The sequence below is a fragment of the Coturnix japonica genome, unplaced genomic scaffold (assembly GCF_054131305.1).
Source record: "Coturnix japonica strain WE unplaced genomic scaffold, WE-NBRP24 Scf210, whole genome shotgun sequence".
In the NCBI taxonomy this organism is placed as follows: Eukaryota; Metazoa; Chordata; class Aves; order Galliformes; family Phasianidae; genus Coturnix; species Coturnix japonica.
In genome coordinates, this window is record NW_028189113.1 from 21,154 (window position 1) to 40,924 (window position 19,771).

Sequence of the window (19,771 nt, forward strand, 5' to 3'; positions counted from 1 at the left end):
GGGGGGGGGTTAAGGATGGGGGGGGGGCGTTAGGGATGGGGGGGTGTTAAAGATGGGGGGGGGGGTGGGGCGGCTCAGTGCCCCCCCCCCACGGCGGGCCCCGAGCTGTCAATCATCCGCCGCATGTTATATTAAACAAAAGAAAAAGGGGGGGGGGGGTTGGGTTGGGGAGGGGGGGGGGGATGGGGAGGGGGGGGGGGGGGATGGTTTTTCCTTTTACCCAGAATTCCTCGCGGGGAAAAAGGAGGAAAAAAAACCCCAAAAAATATACAAAAAAAAAAGGAAAAAAAAACCCAACCGGTCACAGCCGGTTTGTAACCTCAGGACACGCTTCGTTTTGGGGGGGGGGGGGATGGGGGGGGGTGTTTTAAAGGCCGTTTTGGTGTTAAAGTCACTTGGTGGAGACACCCCCCCCCCCACCCCCCCCCCGGTTCTTTGGGCCGCCCCTGGCGACCGGCCAAACTTTGTCTTCATTCATGAAGCTCCGCGACGCCGTTAAACGGGGACAGAGCGGGGATGTGGGGCGGACATGGGGCAGACATGGGGGTGGCCAAGGAGGGGGGGTCATGGGGCTGCTATGGAGGCTGCTATGGGGCGGCTGTGGGGCAGACATGGGGCGGCTATGGGGGCTGCTATATGGGGGCGGCTATGGGGCGGACATGGGGGCTGCTATGGGGCAGACATGGGGGTGGCCAAGGGGGGGGGGGTCATGGGGCGGCTATGGGGGCTGCTATGGGTCGGCTGTGGGGCAGACATGGGGCGGCTATGGGGGCTGCTATGGGGCAGCCACGGGGCCTGCTATAGGGCGGCCACGGGGGCTGCTATGGGGGCAGACATGGGGCTGCTATGGGGGCAGCTATAGGGCGGCCATGGGGCAGACATGGGGCTGCTATGGGGGGACTGTGGGGGCTGCCATGGGGCCCCCATAGGCCCCAGCACTAGAACACCCCATAGATCCCAGCAATGGGATCCTGGAGGCCCCCATCAGTGCTACTCCCCATAGGGCCCACCATTATGGCCCCCCCAGCACCACTACACCCCATAGATCCCAGCAATGGGACCCTGAGGTCCCCATGAGTGCAATACCCCATAGACCCCAGCACTGTGGCCCCCCAGCACCACTACACCCCATAGATCCCAGCAATGGGGTCCTTGAGGTCCCCATCAATGCTACTCCCCATAGATCCCACCATTATGGCCCCCCCAGCACCACTACACCCCATAGGTCCCAGCAATGGAACCCTGAGGTCCCCATGAGTGTGATACCCCATAGACCCTAGCATTACAGCCCCCCAACACCAGCACTCCCCATAGATCCCAGCAATGGGGTCCTTGAGGTCCCCATCAATGCTACTCCCCATAGATCCCACTACACCCCATAGACCCCAGCAATGGGATCCGGGAGGCCCCCATCAATGCTACTCCCCATAGGCCCCAGCATCACAGCCCCCCAGCACCACTACACCCCATAGATCCCAGCAATGGGGTCCTTGAGGTCCCCATCAGAGCTATTCCCCATAGATCTCAGCAATGGGGTCCTGGAGGCCCCCCATCAATGCAATACCCCATAGACCCCAGCACTGTGGGCCCCCAGCACCAGAACACCCCATAGATCCCAGCAATGGGACCCTGAGGTCCCCATCAATGCTACTCCCCATAGATCCCACCATTATGGCCCCCCCAGCACCACTACACCCCATAGATCCCAGCAATGGGATCCCTGAGGTCCCCATTAGTGCTACTCCCCATAGTACCACTACACCCCATAGATCCCAGCAATGGGGTCCCTGAGGTCCCCATCAGAGCTATTCCCCATAGATCTCAGCAATGGGATCCTGGAGGCCCCCATCAGTTCTACTCCCCATAGGGCCCAGCATTATGCCTCCCCCAGCACCACTACACCCCATAGATCCCCAGCAATGGGATCCTTGAGGCCCCCATGAGTGCGATACCCCATAGACCCCAGTACTGTGGCCCCCCAGCACCAGAACACCCCATAGATCCCAGCAATGGGACCCTGAGGTCCCCATGAGTGTGATACCCCATAGACCCCAGCACTGTGGGCCCCCAGCACCACTACACCCCATAGATCCCAGCAATGGGGTCCTTGAGGTCCCCAGCCCCACTGGGAGAACAACCTGCTTGACCCCCCAGCGGTGTGTTGGGGTGCGGGAAGGGCAGAGCATCCCAGCCCCATAGATCTCGTGGCATTTGAGGGTCCTTTCCCCAGGACCATCCTCTGGGTGCTTCTATTCCCACGCTGAAAAGCCCTTTGACTGCATTAACAATAGGGGCTTTGATGCGGCCCTTCCCAACCCCATCCATTATGTGCAGGTGATGCAGAGCTCGGGACCCCCCCCCCCCGACCCACTGGGGAGGGTCAGCTCAGCCCCCAGCGGGTTCTGAGGGACCCCCCAACCCAACCCATGGGCCTATAATCTTTAAGGACCCTATAATCTTTAAGGACCCTTCCAACCCACCCCATTGGTTCTATGAGCTTTAAGGACCCTTCCAACCCATCCTGTGATCCTATAATCTTTAAGGACCCTTCCAACCCACCCCATTGGTTTTATGAGCTTTAAGGACCCTTCCAATCCATCCCATGGTCCTATAATCTTTAAGGACCTTTCCAATCCATCCCATGACCCTATAATCTTTAAGGACCCTTCCAACCCATCCCATTGGTTCTATGAGCTTTAAGGACCCTTCCAACCCATCCCGTGATCCTATAATCTTTAAGGACCTTTCCAACCCATCCCATGACCCTATAATCTTTAAGGACCTTATAATCTTTAAGGACCCTATAATCTTTAAGGACCCTTCCAACCCATTCCATGACCCTATAATCTTTAAGGACCCTTCCAACCCACCCCATTGGTTTTATGAGCTTTAAAGACCCTTCCAATCCATCCCATGGTCCTATAATCTTTAAGGACCTTTCCAACCCATCCCATGACCCTATAATCTTTAAGGACTCTTCCAACCCACCCCATTGGTTCTATGAGCTTTAAGGACCCTTCCAACCCATCCCGTGATCCTATAATCTTTAAGGACCCTTCCAACCCACCCCACAGCTCTGTAACCTGTAAGGTCCCTTCCAACCCAACCACCCCACAGCTCTATGACCTGCAAGGACCCTTCCAACCCACCCCACAGCTCTATGGTCTTTAAGGACCCTTCCAACCCACCCCATGGCTCTATGACCTGCAAGGACCCTTCCAACCCAACCACCCCACAGCCCTATAACCTCTAAGGACCCTTCCAACCCACCCCATGGCTCTATGACCTGTAAGGACCCTTCCAACCCACCCCACAGCTCTAAGATCTTTAAGGACCCTTCCAACGCAACCACAACACAACACAACCAGGTTCAGGACCAAAGCAGGATCCACCCCCACCCCAGCCACCCATTGTGGGTCCGGGCCCCACATCCATGGGGCGCTGCCATGCCGGGGACATCCCATTGCCATCAATGGAAACCAACCACCACCAAGGTGCCAACACAGAATTATGGCTGGTATTTAAAGGCTCCGAGATTGAATGAGAATCAGGGATTTCAATAATAAAGGGTGAGTTGAGGGAGGGGAAAATGAGTTGGGTTTGGGAACAAGGGTCGATTCCTAAGGAACCATTTTGAAACCCATCGGCATCCTGCAGGATCCAGCCCACATCAAAGCAGGGAGAGCAGCAACAGGGGCAATAGGGGCTATAGGGGCAATAGGGGCAATAGGGGCAATAGGGGCAGTAGGGACAATAGGGGCAATAGGGACAATAGGAGCGATAAGGGCGATAGGGGCTATAGGGGCTATAGGGCCAATAGGGGCTATAGGGGCAACAGGGGCTATAGGGGCAATAGGGGCTATAGGGGCAACAGGAGCAATAGGGGCAACAGGAGCAATGGGGCTATAGGGGCAATAGGGGCTATAGGGGCAATAGGGGCTATAGGGGCAATAGGGGCTATAGGGGCTATAGGGGCTATAGGGGCAACAGGGGCTATAGGGGCAACAGGGGCTATAGGGGCAACAGGGGCTATAGGGGCAACAGGAGCAATAGGGGCAACAGGGGCAATAGGGGCTATAGGGGCTATAGGGGCAACAGGGGCTATAGGGGCAATAGGGGCTATAGGGGCTATAGGGGCTATAGGAGCAATAGGGGCAATAGGGGCAATAGGAGCCGGGGCTGGGAGCTAACAGAGCCCACGAGGTCGCAGAGTTTTGTTTTGTCTTGGCAGAGCTCGGAGCTGAGATATGGCAACAGCAACAGCAACAACAGCAACAGCAACAACACTGCGGGGGATGCAATGGGAGCAGGACACGGGGATGGGGGGCAGGACATGGGGATGGGGGGATACAGGGATTGGGGGGGGGTTAAGGGATAGGGAGGCACCACACAGGGATGGGGACATGGAGGGATGGGGATATACAGGGCTGGGGGGCACACAGGGATGGGGGGCCACCACACAGGGATGGGGATATGCAGGGATGGGGGGGATGCAGGGATGGGGGGGGGGGGGCGGGGATGGGGGGGTACCATGCAGGGCTGGGGGGCACAGAGGACTTGGGGTACGAAGGGCTGGGGGTATGCAGGGATGGAGGGGGCAGGATGCAGCAATGAGGGGCATGCAGGGATTGGGGGGGGGGGGGGGCAGGGCAGGGGGGGCACAAAGGGATGGGGGGGGCACCATGCAGGGCTGGGGGGCACACAGGACTTGGGGTATGCAGGGATGGGGGGGCAGGACACAGAGATGGGGGCACAGGGACAGGATACAGGAATGGGGTCACATAGGGGCTGGGGGGGGAAAGGACACTGCAGTGGGGGGGATGCAGGGATGGGGGGCACAATGCAGAGCTGGGGATATACAGTGCTGGGGGGGGCACAATACAGGGCTGGGGGGGCACAATGCAGGGCTGGGGGGGGGCACAATGCAGGGCTGGGGGGGCACAATGCAGGGCTGGGGGGGCACAATGCAGGGCTGGGGGGGGGCACAATACAGGGCTGGGGATATACAGGGCTGGGGGGGCACAATGCAGGACTGGGGGGGGCACAATACAGGACTGGGGGGGGCACAATACAGGACTGGGGGGGGCACAATACAGGGCTGGGGGGGGCACAATGCAGGGCTGGGGATATACAGGGCTGGGGGGGGCACAATGCAGGACTGGGGGGGCACAATGCAGGGCTGGGGATATACAGGGCTGGGGGGGGCACAAGGCTGGGGATACTGGGGGGGGGGGCACGACACCGTGCTGAGCTGCCCCCCCCCCACTCTCCAATGCTGCACGCCCACCCAGCACCTCCAGCACAGCCCATCTGTACAGCCAGCAGCAACGCAGAGCTGGAGCCCCCTCCCATCCCCAACACAGCCCAGCCCCCTATAGACCCCCACTGACACCCCATAGGGCCGCCCACCCCCAATGTGGGGCTCAGCCCCCAGACCCTATAAGGCTGGATGTGGGGAGCTGGGACTGAAGGAGCTGATGGGGAGGATTTGGGTCCGTTCCGGGTTGGGATCCCCACTGAGCCCCTGTGTGGGGCTGGGGGTCCTGGGGGGGACCCAGTGCTAAGGATGGTGTGGGGCAGGGACCTCAGGCTCCCAATGGAACACCCCCCCCCCCTCGTTTAACGGGGCTTCTAACGGGACCCCCCCCTCTCATTTAACAGAGCTTCCAATGGAACCCCCCCCCTCATTTAACGTGGCTTCCAATGGGACCCCCCCTCATTTAATGGGGCTTCCAACGGAACCCCCCCCTCATTTAACAGGGCTTCCAATGGGGCCCCCCCTCATTTAACATGGCTTCCAATGGGACCCCCCCCCTTCAGGTGTTTAACGGGGCTTCCAATGGACCCCCCCTCATTTAATGGGGCTTCCAATGGGACCCCCCCCCTCATTTAACGTGGCTTCTAACAGGACCCCCCCACCCTTCAGGTGTTTAACGTGGCTTCCAATGGGACCCCCCCCCCCCTCATTTAATGGGGCTTCCAACGGAACCCCCCCCTCATTTAACATGGCTTCCAATGGGACCCCCCCTTCAGGTGTTTAACGGGGCTTCCAATGGAACCCCCCCCTCATTTAACGTGGCTTCCAACGCTCCCCCCTCCCTTCGGGTGTTTAACGAGGCTTCCAATGGGACCCCTCCCCCATTTAACAGGGCTTCCAATGGGACCCCCCCCTCCCCTCATTTAATGGGGCTTCCAATGGGATCCCCCCCTCGTTTAACGGGGCTTCCAACGGGACCCCCCCCCCTCATTTAACATGGCTTCCAATGGGACCCCCCCCTTCAGGTGTTTAACTGGGCTTCCAATGGGATCCCCCCCTCATTTAACGTGGCTTCCAACGGGACCCCCCCTCATTTAATGGAGCTTCCAATGGGACCCCCCCCCTCATTTAACGTGGCTTCTAACGGGACCCCCCCACCCTTCAGGTGTTTAACGTGGCTTCCAATGGGACCCCCCCTCATTTAACAGAGCTTCCAATGGGACCCCCCCCTCCTCTAACGTGGCTTCCAATGGGACCCCCCCTCATTTAACAGGGCTTCCAATGGAACCCCCCCCCCCTCATTTAACGTGGCTTCTGATGGAACCCCCCCCTCATTTAACAGGGCTTCTAATGGGACACCTCCCCCCCCCCCTTCGGGTGTTTAACGTGGCTTCCAACGGGACCCCCCCCCCATTTAACGTGGCTTCCAATGGGACCCCCCCCCTCATTTAACAGGGTTTCTAATGGGACCCCCCCCTTCAGGTGTTTAACGTGGCTTCCAATGGGACCCCCCCTCATTTAACCGGGCTTCCAATGGGACCCCCCCCCTCATTTAACAGAGCTTCCAATGCAACCCCCCCTCATTTAACGAGGCTTCCAATGGGACCCCCCCCCCCCCCCCCTCATTTAACAGGGCTTCCAATGGGACCCCCCCTCATTTAACCGGGCTTCTAATGGGAACCCCCCCCCTCATTTAAGGGGGCTTCTAATGGGACCCCCTTGTTTCATGGGGCTTCTATGGGACCCCCCCCCCATATAAAGCTCTTTGGGGTCGGAAGAGGAAGCGGCTCCGCCGAGCCCCACAAAGATGGATGCTCCATCCGCCGCGTCACGGGGCTCACCCGGCGGGGGGGGGGGGGCACATCCCGGTGGGGGGGGGTCCCGGTGTGACCCAATAGGGTTATATAGGGGTTAATAGCGGGTTATAGGGGGTTATATGGGGTATAGGGGGGTTCTATGGGGTATAGTGGGTTCTATGGGGGTTCTATGGGGCTCCGGTGCGCACCACGTGTGTCGCGGCCGAACCGACGGGGCAGCACCGGAACCAACGGGGATTAAATCAACCTCGTGTCCGATCTAAGGGAGCCCCGAACACACCGGAACCGTTTATGGACCGGCCCGAACCGCAGCTCGAACCGAACCGCGGCCTCTTCCCCCCCCCCCCCCCTCAATCCTCCTCCTTCCTGTCACGGCTCCATCAAAGGTTCCGTTTCTTCCCGAACCTCCCGTGGAACCGGCGGCGCTTTTGGGCCGCACCGAACGATCCCGTTTTAATATCGAACCGAACCGGGGGGGGGGGGGGAGGAAAAACGGTACCGGAACCGGGAGAACGGAGCTGAACAAAGCGCCCCCCCCCACCGCCCCCTCGGTCTCCCCCCACCCCCACGCTGGGCCGCAGCCGGGCGGAGCCCTCAGCCCCGCCCCCACGGAACCGACGGGACCGAACCGGAACCGAACCGGGACCGGAACCGAACCGGGATCCCCCCCCCACACATCGCCGCCGCCCTCCCCTTCCCTCCCCCACCCCCGTCCGGCCCGACCGACCCCACGGAACCGATGGGACCGAACCGGAACCGACTGAACCGAACCGGAACCGAACCGGAACCGAACCGGAACCGAACCGGAACCGAACGGACCGAACCGGGATCCCAACCCCCACCCCAACCCACCGCCGCCCTCCCTTCCCCTTCCCCCAACCCCCACGGAACCGACGGGACCGAACCGGAACCGAAACCGAACCGAACCGGGACCGAACCGGGACCGACCGAACCGGGATCCAACCCCCCCCCCACCGCCGTCCGCCCCCGCATCCCCTCGGTTCCCCCCCCCCCCCTCGTCCCCGCCCCATTGAAGCTCTGACCTGCCGGTTCCGCCCGGTGCTGCCGGTCCCGGTTCGGGCCGGGCCGCGGGCGGAGCAGGCGGCGCCGCAGCCCACAGCCGAGCAGCCGGCACCACCACAAACAATGCCGCTGATTGGGCAGCGGCCCCGCCGCGCTACTCCCGCCTCCCGACCCCAGCGACGACGCGCATTGGTTGGACTCGCGGATTGACAGCGCGGCAAGCCTATTACACACGAGGATGCCCACAGTCAACCCGCCTCTCGCTTCTTATTGGCGGGTGAGGGTGAGGATTGACACGCGGCTCCACCAATCGGGAGGCGAGGAGCTTCCCCGCGGGGCGCCTTTAATGGGTCCCGGCGCCTGGACATCCGGGTATTTCGCCGCCGCTTTATGTGTAAAAAAAAAGGGAAAAAAAAAAACAACCTCCCAGTTCGGAACCTCCGCCCCCGAGCGACGTTAACGAGGCCTTTGGGCCCAACTCGGCCGCCGTACCGCCGGGTTGGACTCACGTGACCTTACTACACGTGCCCACGGCGAGGCCGCGGCCCGGTACCGGCCGCAACACGGCGAGGCTTCGGCGGACTCGCTAGGCCTCAAGATGGCCGCCGGGCCGGGGTGCCGCTCTGGCACGTCTTGTTGATCTCTATGGTGTCATGGCGGCTCCGATAGAACCCAACCCCAAAGGAGGCGAATAAACGGGGAGGGGGGGGGAGGCAGGAGGAGAAAATAGTGCGGCGGCTTTATTTACAACGGCACCCCCCGGGGGGAGGGATATAGGGGGGTATGGGGGATATATGGAGGTATATGGGGGATATAGGGGGATATGGGGATATAGGGGTATATGGGAGGATATAGGGGGGGATATAGGGATATATGGGGATGATATGGGGATATGGGGGATATAGGGGAGGATATCGGGGATATAGGGGGGATATGGGGATATAGGGGGATATGGGGATATAGGGGGGGATATGGGGGGATATGGGGATGATATGGGGATATAGGAGGGGATATAGGGGATATGGGGGGGATATAGGGGATATAGGGGGGATATGGGGATGATATGGGGATATAGAGGATATGGGGGGGGATATAGGGGATATATGGGGGGGATATGGGGATATAGGGGGATATGGGAGGATATGGGGGGGATATAGGGGATATAGGGGGGGGATATGGGGATATAGGGGGATATGGGGGGGATATAGGGGATATGGGGGGGATATGGGGATGATATGGGGATATAGGGGGATATGGGGGGATATAGGGGGGGATATCGGGGATATGGGGGGGATATGGGGATACAGAGGAATCCCCATATAGGGGATATGGAGGATATAGGGGGGATATATGGGGGGGGATATGTGGGATATAGGGGATATGGGGGGGGATATAAAAGATATAGGGGCTATGGGAGGGATATGGGGATGATATGGGGATATAGGGGGATATAGGGGGGATATATGGGGATATGGGAAATATAAGGGAGGATATAGGGGGATATAGGGGATATGGGGGGGATATATGGGGATATGGGGGGGATATATGGGGATATGGGGGATATAGGAGATATGGGGGATGGGGGGGGTTGGGGGGATATAGGAGATATGGGGGATGGGGGGGGAAGGCGGGGATATGGGGGTATATAGGAGATATGGGGGAATATAGGGGGGGATAGGGGATATGGGGGATATAGGGGGGGAAATGGTGATATAGGGGATATATGGGGGGGATATAGAGGGATATGGGGGGGGATATGGGGATGATATGGGGATATAGGGGGATATATGGGGGGGATATAGGGGGGATATTGGGGGTATAGGGGACATGGGGGGGGATATGGGGATGATATGGGGATATAGGAGGGGATATAGGGGATATGGGGGGGGATATAGGGGATATGGGGGCATATGGGGATGATATAGGGGGGTATGGAGGGGGATATGGGGGATATATGGGATATGGGGGGGATATGGGAATATAGGGGGGGATATGGGGATATAGGGGGGGATATGGGGATATAGGGGGGGATATGGGGATATAGAGGGGGGATATGGGGATATAGGGGGGGATATGGGGATATAGGGGGGGATATGGGGATATAGGGGGGGATATGGGAATATAGAGGGGGGTATGGGGATATAGGGGGGGATATGGGGATATAGGGGGGGATATGGGGGGGTGCAGCCCTATTGCACAGTGCGGGGTTTTTCCCCCCCCCCCAGCCCATGGAGGCTCTGCAGGGGGGGGTCTTCCAGTGCCAGGAATAAATAAAAAATAACATCTATTAACACTGACGGTAAAAAATGCCCCTTTTTAAGGGTGTGGGGGGGGCACCAAACCGGGACCCCCCCCTCCCCACCCGGACCCCCCCCTCCCCCATTAACACTCCAGGGGGGCCCCGAAGCTCTTCCTGCAGTCGATGGCTTTGGAGCTGGGGGGTTGTGCCCGCCGGCGCCGCAGCTCCTCCTTGCCCAGGCTGCCCCCCAGTTTGTTGTATGCGGAGCGGTACTTCTTGTCGAAGGCGGCTGGTTAAATGGGGGGGGGGTCAGTGATGCTCATAACCCCCCCCATATACCTCCCCCATCCCCTTCTATGGACCCCCCCCCCCCCACCTTGAGCCCACCCCCCCTCCGTACCGATGTCTGTGTGCTCCCTGCCCAGCGCTGCCAGCGTCAGGAAGAGGATCTCACGATAGATGCTCCTGGGGGGGGGAAAGAGGGGGATAAAGGGGGATATAGGGACAGTAAAGGGATGGTAAAGGGGGATAAAGAGGGTATAAAGAGACGGTAAAGGGGTAAAAGAGGGTAAAGGGGGGATAAAGGGATGGTAAAGGGATGATAACGGGGGACAAAGGGGGGTAACAGGACGGTAAAAGGGGTAAAAGGGGGGTAAAGGGACAGTAAAGGGATGGTAAAGGGGGATAAAGAGGGTATGAAGGGGGGTAAAGGGGGGAAAACAGGGGTAAAAGGGGGGTAACGGGATGGTAAAGGGGGTAAAGGTGGTAAAGGAGGGATAAAGGGACGGTAAAGGGGGGATAAAGGGGGTAAATGGGGGTAGATGGGGGTAAAGGGATGGTAAAGGGTTAAAAGGGGGTAAAGGGGGGATAAAGGGATGGAAAAGGGGGATAAAGAGGGTATGAAGGGGGGTAAAGGGGGAAAAAGGGGATAAAAGGGGAGTAATGGGATGGTAAAGGGGGTAAAAGGTGGTAAAGGAGGGATAAAGGGACGGGAAAGGGGGATAAAGGGATGGGAAAGGGGAGATAAAGGGGGTAGATGGGGGTAAAGGGGGGATAAAGGGATGGTAAAGGGATGATAAAGGGGGACAAAGGGGGGTAATGGGACAGTAAAGGGGTAAAAGGGGGGATAAAGAGGGTATAAAGGTGGGTAAAGGGGGGAAAAGGGGGGTAACAGGATGGTAAAGGGGTAAAGGTGGTAAAGGAGGGATAAAGGGATGGTAAAGGGATGTAAAGGGGGGGATAAAGGGACAGTAAAGGGATGGTAAATGGGGGCAAATGGGGGGTAAAGGGGAGTAAAGGGGGATAAAGAGGGTTTAAAGTGGGGGTAAAGGGATGGTAAAGGGGGTAAAGGAGGGATAAAGGGACGGTAAAGGGGGGATAAAGGGATGGTAAAGGGTAAAAGGAGGTAAAGGGGGGATAAAGGGACAGTAAAGGGATGGTAAAGGGGGATAAAGAGGGTATAAAGGGGGATAAAGGGATGGTAAAGGGGGGTAAAGGGGGCAAAGTGGGGATAAAGGGATGGGAAAGGGTTAAAAGGGGGTAAGGGGGGATAAAGAGTGTATAAAGGTGGGTGAAGGGATGGTGAAGGGGTAAAAGGGGGGATAAAGGGACAGTAAAGGGATGGTGAAGGGGGGATAAAGGGGTGTAAATGGGAGTAAAGGGGGATAAAGAGGGTATAAAGGGGGGTAAAGGGATGGTAAAGGGATGGTAAATGGGGTTAAAGGAGGGATAAAGGGATGGTAAAGGGGGGTAAAGGGGGTAAAGGAGGGATAAAGGGATGGTAAAGGGGGTAAAAGGACAGTAAAAGGGGATTAAGAGGGTAAAAAGGGGGGTAAAGGGATGGTAAAGGGGGGTAAAGGGACAGTAGAGGGGGATAGAGAGGGTATAAAGGGGGGATAAAGGGATGGTAAAGGGAGGATAAAGGGGGCAAAGTGGGGATAAAAGGATGGTAAAGGGTTTTAAAGGGGGTAAAGGGGGGATAAGGGTGTATAAAGGTGGGTGAAGGGATGATAAAGGGGTAAAAGGGGGGAATAAAGGGACAGTAAAAGGGGATAAAGGGGGCAAAGTGAGGGTAAAGGGATGGTAAAGGGGTAAAAGGAGGTAAAGGGGGGATAAAGGGACAGTAAAGGGATGGTAAAGGGGGGTAAGGGGGGATAAAGGGGCAAAGTGGGGATAAAGGGATGGTAAAGGGGGATAAAGAGGTAAAGGGACAGTAAAGGGATGGTGAAGGGGGGATAAAGGGATGGTTAATGTGGAGATAAAGGGATGGTAAGGGGGGGTTGGGGGGCTCTGGGGGGGGTGTAAAGGGGTTTTGGGGTGTTTTTGAGGTACCTGTGCATGTGTTGGGCCCCCCCCGTGGTTGGGGGCAGGTCGAGGAACAGCCCGATCGCTTTGTGCACCTCGTTGAGCCCCACGTGGCTCAGAACAGCCTCCAGGAAGGACAACGAGGCGGGGGGGGCACGGCACGGCCAGGCCTGCAGCCGGCCGGGGATGTTACCTGGGGGGGGGGGGATACGGCAATGGGTCAGTGCAGCCCCCCCCCCATAATACACAACACAGCCCCGACCCCCCCCCACTCACTGTGCAGCCTCCAGAGCACGTAGAGCGGGGGGGCGCTGTCGGGGTCGGGCTCCAGGACGTCCCACAACAGCCGGACTCCAACGGTGACATCGGGGGGCAGCGCCTGGGGGGGGGGGGGGAAATGGGGTCGTGATGCCCCCCCACAGTCCCCCATATAACCCTATAGCCCCCCATATAACCCCACAGCCCCCCATATAACCCCACAGCCCCAATTATAACCCCACAGCCCCAATTATAACCCCACAGCCCCCCTTATAACCCCACAGACCCCCATATACCCCCATAGTCCCCCATATAACCCCACAGCCCCCCCTTATATCATTACCTGCTATGATCCCCCCATCCCATTACCTGCCATAGGGCAGCCATATAGGATCCCCCCATCCCATTACCTGCCGTGTTGGGGCCATATGGGATCCCCCCATTACCTGCCATGGGGTGGCCATATGTGATCCCCCCCATTACCTGCTATGGGACAGCCATATGGGATCCCCCCATCCCATTACCTGCCATAGGGCAGCCATATAGGATCCCCCCATTACCTGCCATAGGGCAGCCATATAGAATCCCCCCATCCCAATACCTGCTATGGGGCAGCCATATGGGATCCCCCCATTACCTGCCATAGGGCAGCCATATAGGATCCCCCCACCCCATTACCTGCCATAGGGCAGCCATATAGGATCCCCCCATCCCATTACCTGCTATGGGGCAGCCATATGGGATCCCCCCATTACCTGCCATAGGGCAGCAATATGGGATCCCCCCATCCCATCCCATTACCTGCCATAGGGCAGCCATATGGGATCCCCCCATCCCAATACCTGCCATAGGGCAGCCATATAGAATCCCCCCATCCCAATACCTGCTATGGGGCAGCCATATGGGATCCCCCCCCATTACCTGCCATAGGGCAGCCATATGGGATCCCCCCATTACCTGCTATGGGACAGCCATATGGGATCCCCCCATCCCATTACCTGCCATAGGGCAGCCATATGTGACCCCCCCCATTACCTGCCGCGCTGTGGCCATGTGCTGTGAGCCCAGCAATAACCGGGGCAGGTCGCTGGGCAGCTCGAGGCGCTGGAAGAACCAGAGCAGGTTCCAATAGAGGATGGGGTGACTGTCCACCAGCGCCGCCTGCGCCAGGCACTCGCTGCCCTCGTTCTCCACCAAACTCTCCAGCTCCTTCCTCAGCACCAAAGGGCTCAAATAGGCCAAAGCCAAACGCTCCCTGCGCCGGGGGGGTCCGCGCTGCCCCCCACCCGTCATGATCCCGTTGCATAATAGCCCAGGTTGGGGGTCGGCTTCGTCCAGGGCCAGGCAGTGCAGGCGGTCGCTGAGAACAGGGCCCTGATGGGCTGGGGGGGGGTGGGGGCGTCCGAGGGGGGGCTGCGGGGTTAGAGAGGGGTCAGGGGGGGGATGGGGGGGAGATATGGAGGGGGGGGTGAGGGGGGTGGGAGGGCAGGGGGTAATGGGGGGGGATGGGGGGGATAATGGGGATGGAAGGGGTAATGGGGGTGGATGGGGGGGGATAATGGGGATGGAAGGGGGTAATGGGGGAGCTGAGGGGTTAGAGAGGGGGTCAGGGGGGGGATGGGGGGGGAGATATGGAGGGGGGGGTGAGGGGGGTGGGAGGGCAGGGGGTAATGGGGGGGGATGGGGGTAATGGGGGGGATGGGGGGGGATAATGGGGATGGGAAGGGGGTAATGGGGGGGGATGGGGGGGCTGAGGGGTTAGAGAAGGGGTCAGGGGGGGGATGGGGGGGGGAGATATGGAGGGGGGGTTGAGGGGGGTGGGAGGGCAGGGGGTAATGGGGGGGGATGGGGGAATTGGGGGGGGATGGGGGGGATAATGGGGATGGAAGGGGGTTAATGGGGGGGGATCGGGGGGGATAATGGGGATGGAAGGGGGTAATGGGGGTGGGGGAGGATAATGGTGATGGGAAGGGGGTTAATGGGGGGGGATAATGGGGATGGAAGGGGTAATGGGGGGATGGGGGGGGATAATGGGGATGGAAGGGGGTAATGGGGGGGCTGAGGGGTTAGAGAGGGGGTCAGGGGGGGGATGGGGGGGGAGATATGGAGGGGGGGTTGAGGGGGGTGGAAGGGCAGGGGGTAATGGGGGGGGATGGGGGAATTGGGGAGCATGGGGGGGGATAATGGGGATGGGAAGGGGGTAATGGGGGTGGATGGGGGGGGTGAGGGGTTAGAGAGGGGGTCAGGGGGGGGATGGGGTGTGTGGGGGAGATATGAAGGGGGGGTTGAGGGGGGTGGAAAGGCAGGGGGTAATGGGGGGGGATGGGGGTAATGGGGGGTTGGGGGGGGCAATGGGGATAGAAGGGCAGGATGATGGGGATGGGAAGGGGGTAATGGGGGTGGATGGAGGGGCTGGGGGGTTAGAGAGGGGGTCAGGGGGGGGATGGGGGGGGAGATATGGAGGGGGGGTTGAGGGGGGTGGGAGGGCAGGGGGTAATGGGGGGGGATGGGGGGGGATAATGGGGATGGAAGGGGGTTAATGGGGGGGTGGGGGAGGATAATGGGGATGGAAAGGGGGTTAATGGGGGGGGATGGGGGGGTAATGGGGATGGAAGGGGTTAATGGGGGGGTGGGGGAGGATAATGGGGATAGAAGGGGGTAATGGGGGTGGATGGGGGGTTAGAGAGGGGGTCAGGGGGGATATGGGGTGGTGGTGGGGGAGATATGAAGGGGGGATTGAAGGAGGTGGAAGGGCAGGGGGTAATGGGGGAGGATGGGGGGGATAATGGGGATGGATGGGGGTAATGGGGATAGAAGGGCAGGGGGTAATGGGGGGGATGGGGGTAATGGGGGGAATGGGGGGGGATAATGGGGATAGAAGGGTGGGATGTTGGGGGGGTTGGGGGGGCAATGGGGATAGAAGGGCAGGATAATGGGGATGGGAAGGGGGTAATGGGGGGGGATGGAGGGGCTGGGGGGTTAGAGAGGGGGTCGGGGGGGGATGGGGTGTGTGTGTGTGGGGGGGAGATATGAGAGGGGCAGAAAGGAGAGGATGGATGGACAGAAGGGACTGATATGGGATGGACAGCAGGGATGGACATGGGATGGGATGGGATGGGATGGATGGGATGGATGGGATGGGATGGGATGGGATGGGATGGGATGGGATGGGATGGGATGGGATGGGATGGGATGGGGTGGGATGGGATGGGATGGGATGGGGATGGATGGGATGGATGGGATGGGATGGATGGGATGGGATGGGATGGGGTGGGATGGGATGGGATGGGATGGGATGGGATGGGATGGGATGGGATGGGATGGGATGGATATGGGATGGGATGGGATGGGATGGGAGATGGGATGGATGGGATGGGATGGGATGGGATGGGATGGGATGGGATGGGGTGGGATGGGTGGGATGGGATGGGATGGGATGGGGTGGGATGGGATGGACATGGGATGGGATGGGATGGGATGGGATATTATGGGATATTATGGGATGGGATGGGTGGGATGGGCAATGGGGCAGCAGGTCCCACCTGTGGGGCTGGAAGTCCTGGATCTCGATGCTGAGGAAGGGCACGAAGGCTCGGCCGCAGAACGGGCAGCTCGTGTTGAGGTTGGAGTCGTCCGAGCTCCATCCCGCCATCACCTCCTCGTCGTACACCAACGAGCTGCAGCCCGGGCAGCGCGAGCAGCTGGACAGCAGGACCTACAGCAGGGGGCAGTGTCAGCCCCATAGGGAACATCAGCCCCATAGACAACATCAGCCCCATAGAGACACCATCAGCCCCATAGACACCATCAGCCCCATAGACACCATCAGCCCCACAGACAACATCAGCCCCATAGACAACATCAGCCCCATGGGCACCATCAGCCCCATAGACACCATCAGCCCCATAGACACCATCAGCCCCATAGACACCATCAGCCCCATGGGCACCATCAGCCCCATAGACAACATCAGCCCCATAGGCACCAACAGCCCCATAGACACCAACAGCCCCATAGACACCAACAGCCCCATAGACACCAACAGCCCCATAGACACCATCAGCCCCCATAGGCAACATCAGCCCCATAGACACCATCAGCCCCATAGACAACATCAGCCCCATAGATACCATCAGCCCCCATAGGCAACATCAGCCCCATAGACACCATCAGCCCCATAGACAACATCAGCCCCATAGACACCATCAGCCCCATAGACACCATCAGCCCCATAGGCACCATCAGCCCCATAGACACCATCAGCCCCATAGACACCATCAGCCCCATAGGCAACATCAGCCCCACAGTGACACTGTCAGCCCCATGGACACCCCACTCTGTGCCCCCCAGCCCCATACAACCCCATCAGCCCCATGGACACCCCATTCCATGCCCCCCCCCCAACCCCATGCAGTCCCATCAGCCCCATGGCAGTCCTATGGGCACCATCAGCCCCATGGACACCCCACTCTGTGCCCCCTCAGACCCATACAACCCCATTAGCCCCATACAACCCCATTAGCCCCATGGACACCCCACTCCGTGCCCCCCACACCCACCTCCACGTTGGGGGGCTCTGGTGCAGCATCCCCGTGTTGCTCGGTGCCTTTATGGCTGCCCGGGGATGCCTCCGAGAAGTCGAACTCACTGCCCAGCGACACGGAGCTCTATGGGGGGGGGAGATGGGGGGGGTCCATGAACATGGGGGGGGGTCCATTAACATGGGGGGGTACATGAACATGGGTGGGGGTCCATTAACATGGGGTGGGTCCATTAGCATGGGGGTGGGGGTCCATGAACATGGGTGGGGGTCCATGAACATGGGGGGGGGGCCATGAACATGGGGGGGGGGGTCCATCAACATGGGGGGGTCCATGAACATGGGGGGGGGTCCATTAACATGGGGGGGGTCCATTAACATGGGGGGGTCCATTAACATGGGGGGGCCATGAACATGGGGTGGGGTCCATTAACATAGGGGGGGTCCATTAACATAGGGGGTCCATGAACATGGGGGGGTCCATTAACATAGGGGGGGTCCATGAACATGGGGGGGTCCATGAACATGGGGGGGTCCATTAACATAGGGGGGGTCCATTAGCATGGGGGGGGTCCATGAACACGGGGGGGGGTCCATGAACATGGGGGGGTCCATTAACATAGGGGGGGTCCATTAACATGGGGGGGGGTCCATGAACATGGGGGGGTCCATTATCATGGGGGGTCCATGAACAGGGGGTACCTCAGACGCGGTGGAGTCCGGCCGCTCTCGGGGGTGCAGCAGCATCGTGTCCATGGGGCTGCGGCGCTGGGGGGGCTCCCGTGGTTCGGTACCACCAGGTTCGGTCCGGTCCCGTCGTTCTGTTCCGTGCCGGGCTGACGGTCGCCTCCCCGGGGACAGAAGCTGCTGCAGTTTGGCCGCCAGCCCCCGCCGGGGGGTCCCGGTACCAGCAGAACCAGCTCCAGAACCAGCTCCAGAACCAGAACCCGAACCAGAACCAGAACCAGCTCCAGATCCAGCTCCAGATCCAGCGCTGCTCTCGTCTCCCGCCGGCCCCCAGCCCCGGGCCCCCCCTCGCTCTCGTCGGTGTTGAAGCTGACGTCGGACAGGCTGCCCTCTGCTGAGCCCGGAGCTGCGTCCCGCACCGGGGGGGGCTCGGGGGCACCCAGGGCTTTCAGCACTGCTTTAATGGGGGGGGGAGGGTGAGGAGGGGGGCTGTGCCCCCAACCCCCAGCCCCATACAGCCCCATCAGCCCCATGGGCACCATCAGCCCCATGGACACCCCACTCCATGCCCCCCCTGGCCCCATACAGCCCCATAACAGCACCATCAGCCCCACCATCAGCCCCATGGATATCCCACTCCATGCCCCCCCCAGTCCCATCAGCCCCATGGATACCCCACTCCATGCCCCCCCTGACCCCATACATCCCCATCAGCCCCATGGACAGACCCACTCTTTGCCCCCCCTGGCTCCATACAGCCCCATAGGCACCCCACTCCATGCCCCCCCAGCCCCATACAGCCCCATAACAGCACCATCAGCCCCACCATTAGACCCATGGACACCCCACTCCATGCCCCCAACCCCCAGCCCCATACAGCCCCATACAGCCCCATCACCCCCATGGACACCCCACTCCATGCCCCCCCAGCCCCATACAGCCCCATAACAGCCCCATCAGCCCCACCATCACCCCCATGGACACGCCACTCCATGCCCCCCCTGTCCCCATACAACCCCATCAGCCCCATGGACAGACCCACTCCATGCCCCCCCCCACCAACCCCATGCAGCCCCATCAGCCCCATGGCAGCCCTATAGGCACCATCAGCCCCATGGGCACCCCACTCCATGCCCCCCCCAGCTCCATACAGCCCCATTAGCCCCATGGACACCCCACTCCATGCCCTCCCTGGCCCCATACAGCCCCATTAGCCCCATGGACACCCCACTCCACACCCCCCAGCCCCATCCATCCCCATCAGCCCCATGGTCACCCCACTCCATGCCCCCCCAGCCCCATACAGCCCCATTAGCCCCATGGACACCCCACTCCATGCCCCCCCTACCAACCCCATGCAGCCCCATCAGCCCCATGGCAGCCCTATAGGCACCATCAGCCCCATGGGTACCCCACTCCATGCCCCCCCTGACCCCATACAGCCCCATTAGCCCCATGGACACCCCACTCCATGCCCCCCCTGACCCCATACAGCCCCATTAGCCCCATGGACACCCCACTCCATGCCCCTCCCTGGCCCCATACAACCCCATGGGCACCCCACTCCATGCCCCCCCAGCCCCATACAGCCCCATTAGCCCCATGTATACCCCACTCCATGCCCCCTCCAGCCCCATACAGCCCCA

At 60.1% G+C, this 19,771-nt stretch overlaps 2 protein-coding genes across 4 annotated transcripts in view; both read right to left on the minus strand.

Moving 5' to 3' along the window:
* The window catches only part of GATAD2B (GATA zinc finger domain containing 2B), a 28,696-nt gene extending 20,451 nt beyond the window's left edge, over window positions 1–8,245 (minus strand). For all 3 annotated transcript variants that reach the window (XM_085535880.1, XM_085535882.1, XM_085535878.1), the window contains exon 1: window positions 8,118–8,245. The gene's annotated coding sequence lies outside the window, so the exon portion shown is untranslated. The remainder of the gene's footprint in view (window positions 1–8,117) is intronic.
* Window positions 8,246–10,349: 2,104 nt separating this feature from the next.
* On the minus strand, window positions 10,350–18,584 carry LOC146750973 (DENN domain-containing protein 4B-like; the record flags this gene model as incomplete). The annotated part of the gene is made up of 8 exons (XM_085535883.1): window positions 10,350–10,625; window positions 10,737–10,801; window positions 12,668–12,833; window positions 12,917–13,019; window positions 13,934–14,311; window positions 16,443–16,613; window positions 17,458–17,565; window positions 18,141–18,584. Coding segments are annotated over 8 exons (1,581 nt in total), but the record flags the coding sequence as incomplete, so codon positions are not given.
* Window positions 18,585–19,771: the final 1,187 nt, after the last annotated feature.